The sequence below is a fragment of the Nothobranchius furzeri genome, chromosome 7 (genome assembly GCF_043380555.1).
Source record: "Nothobranchius furzeri strain GRZ-AD chromosome 7, NfurGRZ-RIMD1, whole genome shotgun sequence".
Classification (NCBI taxonomy): domain Eukaryota; kingdom Metazoa; phylum Chordata; class Actinopteri; order Cyprinodontiformes; family Nothobranchiidae; genus Nothobranchius; species Nothobranchius furzeri.
Window position 1 is genome coordinate 48,333,537 of NC_091747.1, and position 22,905 is coordinate 48,356,441.

At 40.1% G+C, this 22,905-nt stretch overlaps 1 protein-coding gene across 17 annotated transcripts in view; it reads left to right on the plus strand.

The window, feature by feature from the left end:
- Positions 1 to 22,905, plus strand: part of si:ch211-285f17.1 (sickle tail protein homolog) — a 129,285-nt gene that overhangs the window by 87,219 nt on the left and 19,161 nt on the right. For 10 of the 17 annotated variants that reach the window (XM_070553142.1, XM_070553143.1, XM_070553139.1 and 7 more), the window contains exons 3-10: positions 528 to 608; positions 2,099 to 2,294; positions 8,169 to 8,367; positions 9,279 to 9,372; positions 16,923 to 17,821; positions 20,205 to 20,309; positions 20,711 to 20,760; positions 22,621 to 22,760. In XM_070553142.1, the coding sequence (XP_070409243.1) occupies positions 528 to 608; positions 2,099 to 2,294; positions 8,169 to 8,367; positions 9,279 to 9,372; positions 16,923 to 17,821; positions 20,205 to 20,309; positions 20,711 to 20,760; positions 22,621 to 22,760 (1,764 nt within the window). The other 7 variants (XM_015954585.3, XM_015954604.3, XM_015954596.3 and 4 more) reach the window with 4 other exon arrangements.

Here is a 22,905-nt window from a genome sequence, read left to right on the forward strand (position 1 = left end):
AGGCTTGAGTTATTTATGGAGATAAAACATCAACGTTGCAAAGCAAGCTGAGTTAGTGGTAGAGTTGCATTCCTGTTATCCAATCCGAGGTGAGATGTCCAAATATGAGGAAAAAGACCCCAAATCCTGCCGTGTTCAGCTCTCCTCTGATGTGGCTCACTTCTAGTTCCTGAAACAGGCACATCTGTGCTTTTTCCCCTGAGTACAACTTAGAAGACATTCATTCCAGCTAGAGACAATTGCACATGTATTAAACATGTGTCCCACACCTTGCAAACAGCTCATGCAAATGTACTTAATAACAGTAACTTTAACTGGTGTTTAATAAAATAACTAATGAAATGTTGCAAGCTGCCTTTGCATCCTTCTTGTTTCTTTCTTCGTTTCTTGTGACATTTATTTGTTTCCTTGGTTTTCTGTTTTCTTAGATGAACATCTCTTCTTCCATCTCAAGTCCCCGCTGGCGTTTCTTAGCCATGTACTTTTTGTTTTCTCCCTCTCTGTCTTTGTTTCCCCCCTCCCATCAGTCTTTGCAGGGCATGCTCTCCTCCTTTCACACTGAGCTTGACATTCAGCGGTATTTGGTGAAAATCCGATTGCCCCACAGAGTTAGTTGGCCCTTTATCTTATCTGCATCATGGTGGTTAGTGTGTCAGTGTGTGTGTGTGTGAGTGTGGCTGTATTCTCACTAGCATATGCTTTGTGACATTATGTTCCCAACACTTGTGCCCCTGGGTACTTAAGCGCTTGCTCTGTCTGTGCCTGCCATTCTGCCTTGGCTGCCAGGCAAAACCAGTTCTGTCCAAAAAAAAAAAAAGCTTTAAAAATATTGGCTTTATTGGAGGAGTATTCATTTTTCTGTCAGTGTGTGACAGCAGCATGTGCACGCAGGTGATGGGCTTGGCCTTGTGTCTGTAGCTTCATTCGCTCTGCAGCACTGAACTAGTGCTGGAGGAGAAGGTTGTTTCATAACTTTTATTTTTTTCATTAGCTTTTGCTTGCTTTGCAGTTACAGCACTGCTGTGCGGCCATGTCTCACTGGGCTGCGACTGTTGGGGACTAGTTGGAGACACAAAGTTACAGGAAATGTGACAATTTTCAGTCAGAATCACACAGAATTAGCTAATTCAACACTTTTGCTACAAGTTTTATATATGGCTGGTTCACGTTTGCAAACTAACTGGAACATTTTCTTGACACAATTTGGGGGGAAAAAAAGTGTTGTAGCTATATTTTAGTTTAGTATCAATTTGCCCTCTTTCTATACCTTATTTGGTCAGAGACTACTTCCTAAGCTGTGTCTTTATTTCTTTCCCGTTTTGACTCACATAAACTTAGAAGGGTTTGGTGAGTTCTAGACGTGAAAGTTCTTCTGTTAAAAGGGAGTTTTCCTCTCCACTGTCGCTACGTTGTTTAGTATAAGGATTGCTGTAAAGACATGGATGCCTGTCAATGATTCGATGACTAAGGAACCTTTTACTGACTGGCTTAATGAACTGAACTGTATTGGAACGTTTACGTAGTGAAGTGCCTTGAGACGACTTGTCGTGATTTGGCGCTATATAAATAAACTGAATTGAATGTGATCATTTAGTCTTGCTAATTTTTCTCAACACATCCTCAATTCCTGCAACATAAAAATGAATAAAAGAAGAACCTCCGTGGATGTTTTGAGAATTTTAATAACTCCTCAAATTTCTCACTATTTCTGTACAGCCCAGTGAAAACCTGAGTTTTCAGCTCAACACGGCTGCACAATGGATGTCACACATTGTCTTGTCAATGAGATCAAAGCAACATCTTTTTAAATCAATATTTCTTCTCAGTCCACATTTTACATTTTAATATTTCAAAAGTGCAGACACTTGTTTATGGTTAATAACTGTAACTACAGTGATGTAGAGGTGTGTCGTTTTAAGAAACTGGGAAACACCTATTTGCACATTTGCATGGCTTTGGTTTTATTTTTATGTCGTGCATGAGCAAACCACCATAAAAGATTGTTTTCTACATTTGAAGATGTATGCTATGCAGAATATGAAGTAAACATCATTGCTTACAGAGGACACTCACTCTATGCTTTTGCATCCCCCTGCAGAGCAGAAGTCCGAAGCACGGGCCCAGCCCCCAACCGAGCGTTGGCGACCAGGTCGACCATCTTTCCTTGGCGTCTGTAGAATCACTGGACACCATGTCTGAGACAGATGCACCTACAGCCTTTACCAGGGGCAGTCGGATTCGTGCCAGCCTGCCCGTCGTTCGATCAGCCAACCAGACAAAAGACCGCTCTCTAGGTATGCTGCATGTTTGGTGAATGTGAAAAACCTTTGCATATTTTGTTTAAATTTATAAATAGAACACATTAAATGTTTTAAGTACAGCAAAATGTGACAATGAATTGCTTTTGCCAGAAAGAAGTTGAAATACAGCACAAGATAGTTCATACAAGCGCAAGCCCAGAAAAAGTTCTGACATTGATTTATTTTACCGTCTGTGAATGCAGCTTTGGTGGTTTTTTAACCCTCTGATGCATGAATTATGAAATCTTCAACCATGATTTTTTAAACAATTTTTTTCATCCATCTTTAGGTGTGAATGAAACTAATTTCAACAAATATTTTTTGTAACATTTTGTTAATTTACAAATAATTTATTACATGTCCATCTCAGTGGACAGCGTGCATTCTGAACATGAAATATGTTGGCTTGACTTACTGATGTCCAAATGGAGGGGCTCACATGCAATAAAGTCTTCAACAGCTGTCCTTAATAGCAAAAATAACGTAATAACAATTTTGAGTACCTGTCCACTGCAGTGACCATTATGCATCAAAGGGTTAAATGATCCAGAGCCTTTTCCTGAAGAATCCTTTTTTAATGCAATTCTGCCTCAGGGTATAAATATCACAGCACTTCAGTGATGGATTTTAGGCTTGTCCCATTGACATGGAGATCTATTTGGCTTTTTGGAGTCCTTTGAAGTCACACTATAGCTCTGATCCTGAATCACCTTTGTTCAAAAGAAAACTGTATAAATCAAAGTTTTTGTCACGTAGAAACACTGTCTTGGTCTTAATGCGAGGTGGACTACGACTCCTCAGATCACTCAGTGAACGGCGAATCTACCACTCCACCTCTGCTTTTAACATTTCTGCTAAGCCGTACAAAATATGATTTAATATTAAATAGCTAAGTGTTTATGCATGAAGCAGCTACATTGTCCTAAATGTCTTGTTACATAATTATTCTATTCATAGAGCGTCGTTCATCTAGCCTAGAAATCTAGACAGTCAGTAGCCGAAGCGAAATGATTTTGCTCTGCGTGTTGGTCTAGCCATGCTCCATAGGAGTCTCAGCAGGCCAGACCAGTCTTCTGTCTTTTTAGTGGTTTGATAAGCAAATCAAAGCACACTATCGGTTTGGTGGGCCAATCACAGCTTTCTGTCAGTGTGATGGGCCAATGAAAACACCCTAACGGTTTGGTGGGCCAATCACAATGCTCTATCGGTTTGGTGGGCAGGATGATGTGACAGACTGAAACAACTAAGATGGGGCCGCTCATTTGAAACGCCTTTGGCATCAATTATGGACTATTTAGACTTGTGCTTTTATTTCTTTTTTTGTCAAGAGCAGATAGAGGTGCTGAAGTTCTTTATTTAGAAAAAGGATGTATTTGCATCTTCTATGAATGTATAGTGGACTGCCCCATTGACTCACATCCGTAGCGGTGAAGTCTCATCGTTGTTGTCCAATAGCATGAGACAACAGTAGATTCTGCCCCACGACCATGCTCTGCCAATGGGTCATGGCCAGACTATATATTCACATATATAGGATGGCTTGCCAGGCTATCATTTGTCATCAACATCATCCATTCACAGCGACCTGCTTTACTCAGCAAACTGGAATTCACTGGAATTCCAACTGAGATAACTTGAGATTTCTAACTGACTCCAACCTGGAAGTCCAAGATGACCTCCTTGTGTGTGAGGAAAAGGGACAATTACACTAATAAACTTTTTCATTCTCACTGTTATCGGATTGTTTAAAATATCAGTAGCTCAAATATGGCTTTATTCAGCCTCTATGAGGAAAGTTAATGCTACACTGTTTAAAAGTTCAAATCTTACAGAAAACCCAGAAAAAGCTTCTTTTGCTATAATAGTCACTGAATGTTTTTGCAGAGTTTGCAAACTCTCTAAAGAATGCATTACGTCATTTTTCTTCAAACTTGGCTGACACGACCTGGTGAGAAATTTGCTTTTGGGTAGAAGAATTTGCGATCAACTTGAAAGTGAATAGAACCACGGGGAGTCTTTTTTCCACAGTTTTAGGTGATTAGAATACCAGCCAAAACACAACAAGTAGGCTTTAAAACACACACATGCCCATGCAGACATTGTTTTACCATTAAATACATCAAGTCAAAGCATCGTAACTGTCTGTGTGTGTGTGTGTGTGTGGGGGGGGGGGGGTGTTATGGTGTGATGAAGCGGAGGAGAAAAAAAACTGGGGCACCACTTTATGGCTGCGTCCCTCCCACAGTGTCTCACACACATTCATACACCCAGATACACGCTTCACTTAGTCCAACGGACATTTGGGGATTTGGAGTTACAGCGTGGTCTTCTCCTTAGCTTCATAAGAACACAAAGACAAAAGGAACCACTTATAATGTGAGTATAACATTTGTTTACAATATGATATCTTCATAGGATTGATTTGCGGCTTTATTGTAGTGTTTTTCTCATTTTTAGGGTGTTTTAAAACTCTTGGAAAGAACATGGAAGGTTGCTATTTGTGTCTGTGTTTAGTTTGAACTTGTTTCTTATTGAAGAGATTTCCAATAAACTGAAGCTCTGATGTGTCCATTTGGTCACAAAACCCTTTGGCCATCTGTTTCCTGAGCACAAAATCAAACACTTAAGAGATGTAACACCATTCCTTTGTGGTATAAACTTCCCATTAGATATATTTTTTTGATGTTTCAAAGCAAAAATAAATCCCTGTAAAGCAATTGTGATGACTGGCACTTTGCCACCAAACTTTTTTATTCATCTGGATGAAAGTTGTGACCCAAAGGAAAGTATAAAGTTTTACTTCTAATGGGCAATTTGTTGAGGTGTTCCTGCCCAGAAACCCAGACAGTCCTGAATAAGCAATGGAGAGACTCAGCACTTTTATTTCCTGAATGTGCCCACACTCCGTCTCTTGGAGCATGTAGGATCTTGTATAATATTTCACTAACATCTGGTAGCTTTTACTGGCTTTTTTATGGCGTTTGCACCAAGTAAAATCATGCTTACTTGTCTGAAATTGAGCTGTTTCTACTGAGGGAACAAAAAATCCAACAAATGGTCTTTGAAATCCCCTTTGTCTGTTATAAAGTGAGACTTTTTTTATGTGACGCAGCTTTTTTAACCAGTTTCGTAATTGTCTAAAGTTCCATTGTTGCCTTAGAAATATTTGTATCACATTAATTAAAACAGTAAATCAAAGACTGGAAATACAAGTGAATCGTTTTCCCTCCCTGGTAATGTTTACACAAGTGCAGTGTGGGCGTGTTCATAAATTTTGTGGGAGCGACATCTGTTTTTCTAAAACACAGTACAGAGGCCACACCCAGGGTTCAGAGGTTCAAGCTTTGGTCTATTTGATACACAACATTTACTGTTCCACCCTTAGCTCACAGATTTACTTTTAACTCTGTTTCTGCACCACGTCCCAGTGTAACCAAGGAGATTTTGATTTTTCTTCTTGAAAAAATTCCTGCAGATTTGACGCAGTGTTACGTTTTGTTTAAATGCATTTTTTTAATGATTCGTTTTTATTCGTTAGTTTTTTGTTGTACAGCAGGCTAGAATATCTTCTGATGCTTAATTTAGAACCCAAAATAGTGATTTCTATGTTTACACAATGAGACTGTGCTGGAAATTTGCTGAGCTGCATTGTGCAACTTCCAGAGAAAAGTGAAAGTATGAATGTTTTTCAATTTATGTCGAACTAGAGTTCGCAAAGTGAAGTGAATCATGCCAGTTTTGACCAGCCCCACCCCTTCCTAAAATTTTAAGGTTGTGCTCAGTTATTGTAATGGATCTTAAGATTATCTTATCAGATATTCCTACCTTGTGTGGTGTGTTAAGAGCACTCTGGTCTGCTCAGAAGGACATCAGAGCCACTCTGATCATAAATCTGGGCTTTGAAACACATTGGATTTTCTTGGTCTGATTTTTGAGGATAAACAAGAAGAAGAAAGAAGAAGAAAATATTTCTATAGCGCCTCTCAAGATAAAAATCACGAGGCGCTTCACAAAAACAAAAAAAAGGTAAAAATATAAAGAAAGTATTTAGAAAATGTTTAAAAATATATTTAAAATGAGCAAAAATAGGCAATTGGGATTTAAAAGAAAAAATGTTAAGAAAGAGAGAGAGTGAATAGGAAAGAGAGAAATCAGTGGATCCTGAGGAAGGTGGAATAGGTGGGGAGAGCAGAATAAAGAGAGTGGTGAAGAAGGTCATACAAAAGTCAGCTTGAACAAGTGAGTATTCAGCTGCTTTTTAAAGGAGACCACCGAGTCCACTGATCTCAGGCTCAAGGGGAGAGAGTTCCAGAGTCTGGGGGCCACAGCAGCAAATGATCTGTCACCTTTGGTCTTTAGCCTGGTGCTGCACAACCAGTAGGCTTTGATCACTGGACCTCAGGGACCTGCTGGGGGTGTAGGGACTAAGAAGATCACCAATGTAAGATGGTGCTTGTCCATGTAAGGCCCTATAGACCAGAACCAGGATCTTGAAATGAACCCTGAAGTTGACTGGCAGCCAATGAAGCTGGAGGAGAAGCGGGGTGATGTGGGTGTGTTTGGAGGACTTGGTCAGAAGCCGAGCACAGGCATTCTGAACCACCTGTAGACGGTTCAGGGAGGTTCTGCTCAGACACGTGAAAAGAGAGTTACAGTAGTCTAAGCATGAGGAGATGAAGGTGTGGATAACTGTCTCAAGTTCAGAGCGGGACAGAATGAGACTCAGCTTAGCAATGTTCCTGAGATGGAAGAAGGAAGAACGAACAAGAGAACTGACATGAGAATCCAGGGTGAGAGCTGGGTCAAAGGTCACGCCAAGATTCCTGATGGAAGGTTGGGTGTGGGAAGCAAGCTGACCAAGAGAGTCTCTGACTTTGGGAACCAGCTTGTCTGGGGCACAGATGAGGATCTCAGTATTATCTTCATTCAGCTGTAGAAAGCTCCCAACCATCCAGGTTTTAATAGAGTCTAAGCAGGTGTGTAACAGCTGCAGATTAGACATCTCATGGGGATTAAAGGAGATGTACAGTTGGATGTCATATGCGTAAAGATGGTAGGAGATTCCTTTGAAGGAGCTCAGGATGTGCTGAAGAGGAAGCAGATAGAGGAGGAAGAGCAGAGGCCCCAGCACAGAACCTTGTGAGACACCATGAGTAAGTACAAGCATGCTACCTTAAGCCTATCAGACCAAGGTGGTGATAGCATGCTCCTCATATTTTCATAACCCATTAGATTTTACAATCTTAGCAATTTCACTGAAAAACTATTTAACTGAGAAACCATTTTTACTTGTTAAATTTGAAACATGACCAGTCTCTTTGAGTTTTACATTCAGGCTGTACATGAACATGGTCTCCTGCCACACAGATCAACATCACACGATCACATGTCAATTAACATTCACGGACGGTTGTGTTGATTTAGCGTCCAGGAGAGAGCAGAGTTTGTCTCAGCTGGTAGAAGCTAACTGTTAGCATTAGCAACTCCACAACACGGCAGAACTTCCAGCTTGTGTTGTTTGTTGAGGTAAAACATTAACTTGGCAAAGCAAACAGAGTCACCAAAAGGGTTGCATTGCTGTGAGCCAATCAGAGGAGAGATGTCCAAGTATCAGGAAATAAAATTTTGCCAGCTTCTGCACATCTCTCCCCTGGGTAAAGTCTACTTCCTGAAACAGGAGCACCAGAGCTTTTGTTCCTCAGAGATTGAATGACAGGGCATTCATTTATACTATAGACCAAAGCAAATGTATTGATAAAATTTGTGAACTTGGTCTTAAAAGGAAAAACAAACTGCACATTCCTTCTCGGTCGTTGAGAGATCTTGAATGTCGCTTCCAGGTTAACCCTGTGGATTTTCTTTCCTTAGGCGTTCTGTATCTTCAGTACGGGGATGAGACCAAACAGATCCGCATGCCCAATGAGATCACCAGTATCGACACCATCAGAGCTCTGTTTGTCAGTGCCTTCTCGCCACAGCTCAGCATGAAGATGTTGGAGTCGCCCAGCGTTGCCATCTACGTGAAAGACGACATGAGGAATATGTACTACGAACTTGCTGATGTCAGGTATTGATATATGTTTGTTACTCTTTATTCACCTCAAATCTGGATCTCACAATTGAACTGAGTGGCGATGCCAACCTAGTGTTTTCCTGCAGTAGGAGATCTGGTCTAATTCCAGGACTGCCAACATTTGAACATTTCATTGTGTGTGTCTCACGCTCAATGTGTGAGAGGTGGCAGCCCTGGAATTCCTAATTCAGCTTTCCCTGAACAGGAAATGTTTCCGACCAGGAAAAGCTCACATCCTTTTCCCTCCATGTCAGAAAGAAAGTTGTTTGAAGTCAAAGCTGTTTGGTACCAGGTCTCTGAATCACTCAAACACTTTTTTAATATTTTCTTAACTTTCCTGCTTTGTTGTGTAAAAGTTTTACTCTCCAAACTTCCAGCAGTAGCAGCGTCACACATTTAAGTCTATAATTTCCAAAGGATTGTGTTGTGCGTAATTTTAGAAAAACAGCAGCAACCGTCTAGCTCACAGCTTATTCTATTTTTTTCCTTTGTGCCTTCTTGCTTCCTAGTTTGCTATTCACCTGAATCATTTATGACCTATACAATGTTTAGACAATAAACATGAAAGACATAAGAAACGCTGACCTTTGGTCTCCAGACAGGAGCTCCTGCTCAGGTGAAGTGTGTACTTTGTGATAAGTTCTTTATCAGGGTTGTATATAAAATATCTTGTGATGCTTTAGGGTTGGTGTCCAGAGTACAAAACCACAGTGAGTGGGATCTGCTTATGCGGAGAAACGTTCACTTTGAGAATTAAAGAAAATGTCAGATGACAGCGAGGCTTTGTCAGGATACGTTCCCTTAGCCGAGATGTTGAAGAGATCCAGGTTGAGACAGGATCGGCCGCGCTCCGATGGGGATATCTGGGCTTCCTACTTACCATCGATCACCTCCTTTCCTTACAGGAACATCACAGACCACTCCTGTCTGAAGGTGTACCACAAAGACCCAGCACAGGCGTTCAGCTACGGGCCCCGGCCAGCCAGCGGTGATGCCAGGGTGAGTTTGATGCTGCTGCTTACACAAAGTGCCTCAGCCGCTGTGGGGGACATGAATAGATTTGTCGCAATTAAAATAGCGAGCTGGGCCTCGAGTTCTTTTTATTCTCACATCCTGTTTCCAGTTGAGGGAAGGAATGTCCCCCCTGCCTCTTGTTAATCTGTTAAGGGGGAATGTGTTTTGTTCTGCCAGGAGCCTAGATTCAGGTCTCTCCCTGCAGTCTTATGCAGCTTTTTAGACAATTCAACTCAGTTCCCAAGACTACTCCCTATTGGTCATTTCCCCTTTAAATGAACTCTAATATTACTCTGTTTTCTTTTTTGCTGTTATTTATGTCTTGCTGATGGAGTAAAACTTACCCCAAAAAGCTGTTTTTTTTATTTATTATTATTTTATTTTTTTTTGCTCTTTAAAACTTTATTTTCTGATCCAGCTTTATGGACTGGTTGTGTTCCTGATAAGCTGTCAAATGTAAAAGAAACTAGAGATTTTTTTTTAAGTTTTAGCTTAACTTTTAAACACAACCATAAAAAAGACTCTAGTTGGACGCTGTAAGAGTTTTTGTGAAGATTTAGTCGGACTAATCTTGTACATTTTGTACAAATATTTTAAAGAAGCTACAAGTGTTGGCAGAAAGATGTTATTCTCAAAATGAATTGACATGCTCAAGTTAAATCTATGTCTGTGAGCGTAAGTAAAACTGTCTAGGAGCCCATCTTCTGAGTCCATACAGCAGATTTGGAGACTAAATGTTTTGGGTGCAGTGGGGTAAACTCACTCAGTTTAGCGAATTTCATTGAATTTTTGACTATAGAATTGGGACAGCCTAAAAACGTATAATCTGTAATCCATACTCAATGTTTTTTATGCAAGTAGAAGTTGCAAAATGTTGCTCCTCAAGCATAATAATGGAGAACCAAGGGTTTTAATAGCTCAAAGCTTTTCTAAGGTATTACCTGCTAATACTGGATTTCTGGGTCTTCTCTTTGAACGCCTTAATTTTTCACTTTTATGCCTGCTGTGTTTTAGCAATATCCACTTTGTTTACACCAAAAAACAGTGTACGTTATTCCAAAATGCTGAAGTTCATAGGTGTGTTTCCACCAGCCTGTTAGCGCCGTTTGCTTTGTAAATGCGAAACTGGTACTAAAGAGCAGACAGCAGGAGAAAATGGTTAAAGAGGCGAAGCACATTTTCTGTGAATCTGTTCCTGAATGTGGTAAAGAAAATGTGATGGCAAAAATTCATTGGGTAGTTTTTTTTTTCTTTTTGATAGAAGCAGTCGTGTCATACCTTGAGTTTGAAAACTGGTTGTGTTTTAGTGCTTCTCTAACACCAGTCAGTGAAATTTGTTAAATAATAGACATCCAGGGTGTTGCTTTGCCTGCGTTCAACGCAAAAAGGAAAATGTGTAAAATGCAAAGACAAGTTAGATACATTCTAACCTTTTAATAAAAAAAACTTGACTCTTCAAAGGTAAAAACTAGAAATAATAATAAAAGAACTTTTAAGTGAAGCTTTGGGCTTAAGAACATTCTCTTTAGTGTCATGTTGGGTCCTAAATCTGATTTTACAATTATACCTGCTGTTGATTTGTGTTTTCTGGTCATGATGAAGCTGTCTCTGGTTATCGGGATACGATTGTTGCCAGTGATTGAGGGAGAGAGGGAAGAAGGATTTTTAAATCGGAATTTAATAGTTATTTTTTTATTTTCAAAGAAGTTTTTTTTTAATTATCTCTAGTAGAGCTTCAACCGCCTCTTTCACCACCAGTTCTACACATACTCACTGTATGCAGCCAATAAGCTGTAAAAATGTTTACACACATTTGTATTAACTCCCTGCATCTTTCTTTATCTGTTTAGTTTGGCTCACTCTGAGTTTTTGCAGTTTGCGAATCAGTTTAGAAACCTCTGCTGACACTGCAAGAGATCGAAGTAACTGTGTGCACACAAATTGAAGAAAAGTGGAAAAACAATTGCGAGTCAAACCAACCCAGATGCACTCACCCTGGACTCTTGTACTTATTTTTCATGCTTCTGCATCTTTATTTTATGCTTGTTTTAACAACTGAGTTTGTTCGGGGATATTTTAAGGTGCTTTGGTTGGATATTCCCAAGATTTAACAAGATTCATCTCAAATAGTTTAAAATTGACTCATTCACTGCTTTGTCTGACTTTGCAGTCAGTGTGAACTTTAACACTAAACGGGTTTCTCTTTTCATTTGTTATCACAGCCAAGCTCAAACCTTTTGTTGTCATACGCATTGAGCAATTGCTGCAGTCCATGCAATCACACGTGCCTTTGCACACACAACAGTCACACCCGTTTTATTGTTCTTTTCACCGTGACGATCTGTGTTGGCTCTGTGGAAAATGTAGACAAACACAACCTTGAAAACAGCATTTTGTAAAGAACTGTGCCACAAGATTTTAAAGAGAGCTTGCTTTACGGCTCTTTGACTGGTTTTGATTTCAAGGTGTTAGCTATGAGTCATGCTGTGATTAAACAATAGCTTGTTTTGTTTGACAGGAAGGAAAATGGATTCCACTGCGACACCCACCTGACTAATGTTACCAAACAGTGCAGTATAAAAATCATGGGGTTTTATCACTGTTATTAAATTTCAGCTTCCATCAGTTAATCAAGGAAAAAAATCTTTTATGATTTTATAGTACTAGGCTTTGATAATACACTGGTTTTCTGGACAGTGATGCAATAAATGACTCAATATTTGTCCAAAGCTAATTCCACTTAACGTAATTCATCAAAATACAAGCTAAAGAAGTATTCGAAAGGTCAAAAGATAAACTTAAAGGTCTCATTCACTAAGAAATCATGTAATACTAGTCCTTATTGAAAAACAATTGGTTGCTCATAGGTGCATATGCATGCTGAATGTGACTTTTTTTCTGCATTAGCTGCAGAAAGATAATATACTGGAAAACAATCGAGTCAGAAAAGGCCAAGCCTGATGAGAGGGTGCTCGCTGCAGACCTACAAAGGCGGAGCTGCACCATAAGGTGGAGCTGCACCAGAGTCAGCCCCGCCCATTCACGCAAACTCAGTCTAGCCCACTGACTTCCGTTTTTGTTTTTCCAACTTTATCGCAAACTAACCTGACCCACATGAATTACGGCTGTTACTAGTTTACAGTCGTTAATGCTATGTTCTATGCTTCAATTAAACAAGATAAATATAACTTGCTACATGACAAAGCCTGAATTTATCTCGAAATGAAAAGGTTTCTTTTAACGAATATCTACCCACAGCCGCTCCAAGAAAAGTGCTGTACAACAGCATCTGTCATTTACGTACGTGCTCTGGTAGTCCAGTGGCGAGATCGTTTAACTTAAGTTTTGCTTTCCCCTCAGCTGGTGCTGGTTCGATTCTCGGTGAGGTCGGCAACAATCCATTTAGCCAGCTGAAACATTTTAATTTGTTTATATTTTAGTTGTAATGTTTATTTTCAGCAAAATATTTATGTCTCTAAAAGTTCTTTGAATTTGGTCGTTCCTAAACAGTATTTTAGTTGAAACTCTGCTCACAAATGGACTCACACTGGCTAAATAAACAAATAAATAAATAAACACATTAGTCATTATATGTTAAACGGTATACCAGTAAATTGTTGTAAACATAGTACTGGCAAGTGTAGCTAGAAATGAGGAAAAGGGGTTGTAAGCTACCTAATATTTCTGCTAGTGGGAGGCGAACCTGCGCAAAACTGCATGTCAACTTGACTCTATAACCACTACACCACCACATCTTAAAAAAGTCAAGTGGCGTTACATTTCATTGTCCTATCCGGTGTGTCTTTGTAGATGGTATGTATGATTTTTCCGGCGGTGTCTCAGAAGAAGTCATTTAAGAAATAATTTGTCAGAAAATTCACAGAATATCCAGATTTGAGAACCAAGACAGACCCTCTTCGGGGGAGGAGACCAAATTGAAGCTGAGATGGGAAGAAAATGCATGAATGAGGCCAAAAATGGCTTTGGCGTGTTTCTTATGAGGAAATGACAATATAACATGATTAAAAGTTCCAAAAGTTTGATTTTTAATTATATGGAACCTTTACAAAAACTGTTCAATTAACTTCTCAACTCCGTCCTCAATTTTTTAGCTATAACACCCTCTTTGGTTCCAGAATGCTATCAAGTCTGACAACTAGAAGGAATTGGACTGACTCTTATGGAATGGGCGGGGCTGATTCTGGAATGGGCGGGGCTGACTCTGGTGCAGCTCCACCTTCTGGTGCAGCTCCGCCTTTGTGGTTCTGCAGCGAGCACCACTTGAGCCTGATTTATACTTTTCCATCTGCGTCTGGACAGAGACACGTAACGCTATTATGCGCCGACGCAAAAGCTTTCCGATGAGCTCGCAGAAGACGGAGACATGCCCCAATTTTTAACTATTCATCGAAAGAGACAGAGAACGCAAGCTTTTGATTGGTCAGGATGCTGCTTCCTGTACATTCGTCAACAGCACTGTCTTTGCCGCTTCAAAAAGTAACAAGATATTTAGCGGCAGACACAGAACAGATTGAAGATTGCATCGCGGAAAAAGTCTGAAAATATGAATGCTTATTTACCTGTGACTGAAGGAGTACAAAGATATGCAGCAAGCATTTTATTCGTGGATGGAAAAGACGAGAAACGTGAGTTTAAAGGTGCTGATCGCATATAGAGATGGAGAGAGACGAGGGACAAAGTTGTCCGTGTTAAAGTCTCTGAAATACATTAAATCAATGTAAACACAACAGTAGATACACTATCATGGACCGGATACGTGACTGTAATGGGCTCGATACACGAGAGGCGACATCACCTCCATTCATTTTCAATGAGACATACGCAACAAAGCAATAATCGTGGGTCTCCCTCCTACTGAGCGAAACGCGAAAAACATGCGTGTGAAATTTTGCGTTTGTGCACGTGTCATGCACAGGCGAACCAGCGACGCGATTCTAGAAAGTTGAAATATTTTCAACATTTCATCGCTGTCGCTCGGACGAGGACCAATCAACAAAGGTTTCATTCACTGACCAATGAGCGGACAGGATGCATGTCTAGTTTGTAATATGAGATGAACCCATTCTCCGGTTTTTATTTATTATTTTTTTTATATATAGTAAAATCAGAAGTAAGATTTCACATAGTAGCAACTTGTGAAACATATCTACCGCTTTTGTAACGCTGAACCGCTTAAATAACCTTATTCCCTCCAACCTGACACAGCCAATCAAAACAACGGAAGATTCGATTTGGCCATAGAACAGAACGAGTCGACGGCTTTGCCGTAGACCGCTGCCACGGGTCGCCTCCCGTGTGTCAGGTAATAAAAGCGACAGTGACGAATTTTGCCGATCGTGGTCATTTGTCGTCTCCTGTGTATCGAGCCCATAATGGTGGCAGGAACCTCAAAATAGTGCTACACCCTCTGTTGTTCTGGCAGGGAATTATTTTGCAACAATCCCCAGCTGACGGAAAAGTCTGAAAGCAAAAGGTCTCTGTCAATGCGTGTACATCTCCCCAGTGGAGCTGAAGAAGTAAAAATTAGGCTTTGGTTTCTTCTACTTTTCAGGGAAAATTAGCATCCATGGACTCGTCCACCTTGCAACTGCCCACCGAAGGTGGCATTTATTTTGCAGCCAGGAAAGAGCAGAGCGTGTCTCAGCTAGAAAAAGCTAACAATTAGCATGTTCGGGTTTGAGTTATTTGTGGATTTAACACATCAACGATACATTGTGTACCCAAAATCAAAGTAGGATTTCAGGTCTTATCAAGTCAACGGAAGTGTTGTGTTGTTGTTATCAAATCAGAGGTGGTGTCATGGTTTTATCTTTATGAAGATATTCGACCCACATATAATAGGAACTCTCAGGAGACCAGGAGATGTAATACAAAACAGTTTATAAAGGAGGTCAGCAGAGGATGCTAGGGATGGGGCTGGTTCTGGAGCCAGAGATTGGACCACTGGAAAAAATGACACATGAAATGATCGGGATGAGGATGAATATATAATATAGTGGGGAGAGTTCTTACTGGGATTAGGTTGCAGCAGAGCGTGGGAGAGGTGAGCCGGTGACGAGGTTCCGGGAGGAGCAGTGACTGGAGCTTGGAGGAGAGTACAGGTGATAAGAGCGCTGTGAGCATAAAATATATATATCTACAGCTTACAGCGTGATGTTGGAGGGTGGACAGGAGACTTAGGGGAGGAGGACAGAACAGGAGGAGATCCAAGGGCCTGGGAGGACTCAGCCTTGGTTCTGGAGAACAGAAGGGAATTGCAGAGGCGAGTCTGAGAGGCTGGAGTCTTCAACATGAAGGTGTGAGCCAGAGCTGGGTCTTAGGAATCCTGCCAGGACAAACAGAGAGGTTTCAGGAAATAAATTAGGTTTAGTTTCAACAAACTAGAACGGGCTGCAGGTGAGCAGGGTGACTCTGCAGCAGAGGTAATTAGCCGGAAGGAGTCTCCCTAAGCATCTCCATAGCCCTCCAACAACCTGTGAAGGAAAATGTGAGCAACCCACAACCCCAGAACCTGACAGGTGGGATGTTTGTACATCGCAGATATTAACAAGACTTGAAATCCTGCCTTTTTCCACCAAACAAGCCCTCCGACAAACGTTAACCCCATGAAACAGGAGTGTGAGAGCCTTTTTCCCACAGGTAATAACTCACAAGGTATTCATTCATACTAGAGACCGCAGCAAAGTTATTGAAGAAATTAGTGAAAGAGACCTTTAAACAAATTGGATTAGAGTGGAAACATAACTGGTGGCTTACCACATTAACCAAAGCTCCCTTTTATTTGAGCTGCAAAAGATATAGGACCTAAACAACGTTGAATTGTTCTACTAAAGAAAACCAGAATGGCTTCTTCACTGTATCATCCCTCTCTATCACAGAAAGCTGCTCTTGTGATTGTAAATTAACCATTAATAGTTTTTATAGGTGTTGTCACTAACTACAGCGACCGAGATTAGCTGACTGGTTAAACAGACAATGTTGGATAGATCTTGTTGCACATTAACCACATGGCTTCTAGCCTTGAAGGTCCTGAAGGTGCATTTTTTAGAAAGCCACACTCTTATCTCCAGTTGAGTGGCTTATTTAAACAACTCAAAGTAGAAATCACCTTACATATAAAAGTAAAAGCCTTTGAGAACTTTGTTCCAAAGAAAGAAACATGTTTGTTAGTTGTGATATTGTTTTCTCGAAGGCCTGTGGGCATAATATCAAGAAAATGTGGTGTACTGAGTATTTGTGGCCTTGCAAGTTAATACTTTTTCTTCCTGCAAAGCATGCTGACAGTGTGTTTTCTTCTGAAAAGCAACATTGTAAACTTGAATTAGTTTAATCTAGTTTTTCAAAACAACTTCAGTCTTTGTGTACAGGACAGAATGTATAACAAAAATGTCAGGGTTCTCAGGCAGACAATCTGGTATGACATTTTCGTGAAATGCATTAGTTTTATCTGTTTTAAAAGAAAACAAGTTTTAAAATGTGGGATTATATTGTTTTATACATTTTGTCTTTTCCAGATGCACAGTGAGATGGCACATGCCGCCCGTGATGGTCAACACCCTCTACGCCATCCGCCTTTGGGTCCCCCATCACACCATTCGATGCAAGGAGCACTCCCCCCGACTCCACACTCCATGCCTCCATCCCCTTCCAGAATCCCGTTTGGCCCAAGACAGAACTCTGCACCTGGGAGCGCTACAATTCCAAGAGATCGACTGTCTAACGCTAATCCTCAGGTGCGCGCCATCTCTCCTTGCCCCAGTGCTATACTCGAGAGACGGGATGTCAAGCCGGATGAGAACTTAGGTGGGAAGAGTCACAGTCTAACCAGGGGGAATGAGGGGTTGTATGCAGATCCATATCTGCTCCAAGAGGGACGAATTGGGATGGCCGCGGCCCATGGACCACACCCCGGCCCCGGACTTGATAATGCAGATCATGGAATGGGAGGGTTTCACCGTGCCTCCATTCGCTCAACAGGCTCTTATGGTGGGCCCAGTCCTACAGACCCCATGGATCACCCATCACTTTACAGGCAGAAGTCCAGAAATAGCCAGCTGCCTTCTTTGGGTTCTAAGACTCCTCCTCCATCCCCTCACCGGATGACAGAGGTACGGGTGATTGATATCCAAGGCATCCCCCCTCATGGCATGCCTCCTCCTGGTGTTCCACCTCATGGTGTACCACCTCATGGTATGCCTCCTCCTGGTGTTCCTTCTCATGGTGTACCACCTCATGGTATGCCTCCTCCTGGTGTTCCTTCTCATGGTGTTCCACTGGAGAGGAGCTCACCAGTGCGCCAGTCCTTCAGAAAGGACGACGTTACCCTGGTTAAGCCCAGGAACAGCGTGGGATCACCTGTGATTGCAGATACTCAAGTTTTCTCCCAGAGTCCCGTTCCATCTCCAAGTGACCAGTAAGTAACCCGGGTACTAAATATAATCAACATTAAAATGTGGGGGGATTTGTTATCATCTGGATTGAAGCACTGCATGAGAGAGCATGGACTAATTTTGCATCCCAGTTTTACTTTCACCATGAGCTGTTGAGTTCTCATGCCTGATTCTGATTCTGTTTCATCATCCATACCAAAATCCAAGAGTATAACCTGTCATGTCGCCATCTATCAGCTTGAAGATATTCAATTTAGGTCATCGAACTAATCCACAATATTATGTACAAGCATGGTTTGTGTTGACATAGTTCTCACAAGTCTCACTTTGTTTTCACAGTTTGTGTTCCCTAGACTAAACAACTTACAGCAAATCTAAGTTGCAGTATTTTTTTTCTTTTCGTCACCTAAATCCAACAATATCAGGTTATTTTTTGTACCCGGACTAGATTTTTCTACTCCTAGTGAAAGTACATAAACACAGATGAAGGGCAAGAGGAATTTTTGCTCCTTAGCCAGGAAACGTGAGCGACTGCAAGGACTGTTTGTATGGAACTTTGGTATGTGTTTGAAATCTCTCAATCAGTCAGACAGGTCAGACGAGACCACCTGGGAGACATTGGACCCCGATTAGTAATGCTCAGGGAGGATTGTAGTTTTAGTGCATTTTGTCCAAATTAACATGTTCCTTAAACAGATCTCTGTAGCTGTCACCTCATTTACTTGTGTGTAGTAATTGGTGACACCAAGGTCAGGAATTGTTCTAATCATGTAGACTTCATGTAGCAACAATAGCAGTCCTTCTTGTGTCTTCAGCGTACCCCAAAACCTTCCTGCAGATAAAATATTAGATCTGAGGACAAAAGCTGTTCTCTTTTCCAAGTTTTTGGCTGACCGAGGAATCTCCTTGTATGAGTTTCTGTTCCCTCTTTTGGTGGTTTGGTTTTTCTTGCGGTATAATTTTCAAATGTCCCTTTTACTTGTATTTTGGTGGCTGGTGAATTATCATTGTTTTAGTAAAAAAAAAAAAAAGAAATACTAAACTATCATTGTCAGTTTTACCTTGTGAGAATCCATCCATCTTGTGTTTTTTTTAACCATATTTTTTATTTACTCAACTCAAAATCACTTTTGGCTCTTTTTCATTCTGTAAAAGAATCAATGTGTAGATGTAAAGGTCCTAAGCATTAGTATCGTGGGAGAAATATTTTTAAACTGTTTTTTTCCACAACATCTTCTTACAACTAAAAATCTTGGTGTTTTTTAAAATGGAAATTAGTTTATTTTAAATTAGAAAAGACATTTTTTGCACATTCCTTAAGAACGTTTCAAGCAAAATATTTCCAAAACAGGAGCAAAACACAAATTTATTGTTAATGTCTTTAAATTCAAGCAGGAAAGTTTTGATAACAGATCTATACGGTAAAATTTTGACAATAAGCACCCTCATTTGAACAGTTTTTTCTTCTATATTCACAAAGAGAACACACCCTAATAATTTTTAATTCTTTAAAATATTTTCAAGTGTTTCAATTATAATAGTAATAATATATAAGTTTTATAAAGCGCTTTTCACAACAACTCAAAGACGCCATACAATTATGATTCTCATTCAAGTAGCAACTTGTTTTAAGTCTTAAAGATAAAAAAGATAAATTTAAACAACAGTTCAGTTTCTACTAGATTAGTTTCAGTGAAAAAAAAGATAATAAATATTAGACATCGTTGCTTAAAATCCTTGAAAATGCTTTAATTTATCTAGCATTTAAAGTAGTTAGAGATCAATGCCAAATATATAGAGTATATGTGTAATTTATGTGTTTAATAACTCATCACCTACTGCTGCTGCTGGAAAATAGGAAACAGGCTCAGGCTCAAAATGACTTTTGATAAAAGGACGAACAACTAAGTCCTTCAGGGGTATTTCTGAGTTAAAAAATGCTCATGAAATACGTATGTGGAGTAACCAGGTAGGTAGGTTTTAACGTTACAAATCTGCAACGCCTGCCTCCAGAGGGTTAAATGTGACTGAAATAGATTTTGGTAAATGTGTAAGAATGCTGTGAAACTTTTAGTGGTTTTAGAGACCAAACTGGCCATAATGTAGTAGCTAATGCTCTCGAATTTACAGTGAAATTCTAAATTATTCCCCCATGGCTCCAATGTTCAAAACGTCTTCATCGTATTGATTCAGCTTTCACCAGAACGACAACTCAAAGAAAATTGTTAAGCAACAAATGACATGACTGGAGCATCTCAATTACGGTTGGGTGTAGTTGGTACGTATGCAGAAATATTTGCAGAACCCAAAAAAAAAATAATAATAATAAACACACACTTCCTTGTTTTCATAAATTTGCGATAGCAGCAGCTGTGAAATCAGTAGAATTTTCTAATGTTTCTGCAGACAGCGAATGAAGGTTATGGAGCAACAGATTGCCAGCTTGAGTGGTCTTGTTCATCATGCACTTTTAAAGAACCCAAACACTAGTGGCAACAAGGCACCTCTAAGGTAAGCATCCACAGTGTAGGAGTGAGAAAAGACTTTACGGTGATTCGTTAGAAAATCAAGAACTCAGGAAAAATTCGATCTGGTGACGAGGAAATTGATTCTTATTATTCGCTCCTCTTAATATGGCAACTATTTAATCAGTCAGGATCCATATGTTCTCTGTTGAGTCCCAGTTTCGACTTAAATAGAAATGCTTGTGACTGCAGTGTATGTTTTTGTGCTGACAATAAAGCTCGTTAACATCATTAACATCATTTTAACCTCTCTGGTTTGTCTAGTTTTTCTTGTCATGCTTTGTTTATAACATTTGATGTTGTTAAAATTACCCTGTAATCATTTATTTTTACAAAATTCAAACCACAACTATGGAAAACCCTTTTAATGACTTTCTCCTGCTGCAGCGAAAGACCACCGAAGACCTCGTCTCCGGCCCACAGTGTTCCCAGTTCAGGTTAGTATTCGTGTTTCTCTGCAGCCTCTCTGCGGTCTACTTAAAGCTCTTAATGCCTAAACTTCTTGCGCAGACAAGCCCACACTTTAGAGTCTGTCAACAGTGCAATGAGCCGGTCTGAGGAGAGCAAAAACAAAGTCAGGCTTCTTTACTTGTCATCAGTTCACATTCTCACGATCCTCTTCGTGACACATGGAGTTTAATTGGAGTTAAGAGTCAACCGAAGCCCTTCAAAGCAAAATTTTTAAAAATAACTTACTTCTATTGTTTCCCAAGCTTGCCAACATGGTTCAGGAAACTCGTTTTTGTTTAGCGGCAGTCTGAGTTGATGAAAAGATCTGCAGTCTGAATCGCCAGTGGCAGAGAAAAACAGTGCTCTGTTTATGTGTCTCCACAGCTAATCCCGAACATTGGTGCACCTTTCAGATCTGTTCTTGTTGTGATTGAGGACCTTTAGAAAATATTAGACAGGTTACAGGTTGTCTTCTAAGTATTTGCTAATAAACGTTTCTTCAGCGCTACCACACAGTGTGCATGCGTGCACTTTTTGTTCTTTTTCTTTGTTTTCCTTTACACCGTGTCACGAAGGCCTAAAAGCAGCGGTTTCGATTGTAACTAGTATTTCAGGTCCGAGCGCCTCTAAAGAAAGCGAGCGTGAACAGATTATCAGGATTAAAGAGTCAAAAATGTGCAATGTTTTTATCCTGCTCAACAGTCTTATTCTACTTTTGAGAAATGTTTAAGAAGAATTCCACCAAAACAAATGTTTACGTCAGTCGCACAAAGGTCATTCTTAAAAGAGCATTAAGTTAGTTTTACAGTGAAAAAAAAAATCACAAAACAGTCTAATATCTTAATCATGTGGTAAGGAGGATTGCATGGAAAGAGAGCAGACTTGTTTGTTTTGATACATGGCCTGCAGTACCCACAGTTGACCACATGATGTCATTCTAACTCGCACCTTTAAGTTTTGGTTACAATCTATTATTGTTGTGGAGGGTTGCATTTTTATTTTTAATTAGCAAAGTTTAATTAAATGTACCAGCCCGTTTTCCAGAAGGTTGAGACCCTTGACACTAATTTGACGGTGATTCGATTTTTCAGCGTAACGTGCACGTTTATCTCTAAATGCATGTATTGATCACTATTCATTTCTTCTATGTCACCAAATCATAATCATTTCACTTCATTGTATTTATATAGCACCAAATCACAACAAGTTATTTTGAGGCACTTTACAAAGAAAAAACATTCCAATTGAACAAAGTATCAATGCATTTGTTTCAGTTCATTAATCCGGTTACAGTAGTTAAAATATTTCTTCCTAAGGAAACCCAGCAGAGTGCATTGAGTCTGACCTTTGTCACTGAAATTTACAGAAGTTATATTGACTTAAATCTCTGTACATCACAATATCAACTTTATTCAAAAGGGCGATTAAAAACAAACAAATCAGCTTGTGTAAAAATTTCAACCACTAGTTTTAAATGTACCCCATCAGAAACCTTCAGAAGCCTCTTGAAAACAACCTATAAGGTCTTCAAACCAAAACTACCTCTAGACATTGTTTCTTTTGGCCGTTCGGGATTTTAAAAAAGGTCCACAAATGATGCTTTTACTGGTTTCTATGGTTTTAACATCAAATATCTCTGAGTTACTGTATATGGGGCTCATGAGGCAGTAGTGTCCATCCTGGTTCTCTAGAGCCACTATTCTGCATGAACTAGAGACCACGCTGACGAAATAAAGCTATAGAACAGGCAGGATCATGACCCTGTAGAATCAGGGCTTGGCACCACTGCCTATGAGGCTCCAATGGAACCAGATTTACCCTGAATATCAATGTTTTTCTTGACCCAGGTGGTTCTCCAGTCATGGCTCCTAAAAACACTGCAGCACCACCAGACAAGAGCGTAGCTCCTGTCAAAATGAACCTCCTGCACTTCAAGAAAAATGTTTCTGATCTCAGGATGCAGCTTCACCAGATGAAACAGCTGCAGGCAAGAGCTCTTTCCCTTCTTAATTGATTTAAACTGCTCTTGTGCCGTTTCGAACGTACACCTGTCTGCACACGTGTAATCACAAGAGCTCTGTGGTGGTTTACTGGTCTCTGGGGTCTTAATATCATTTCACTGCGTACATCCC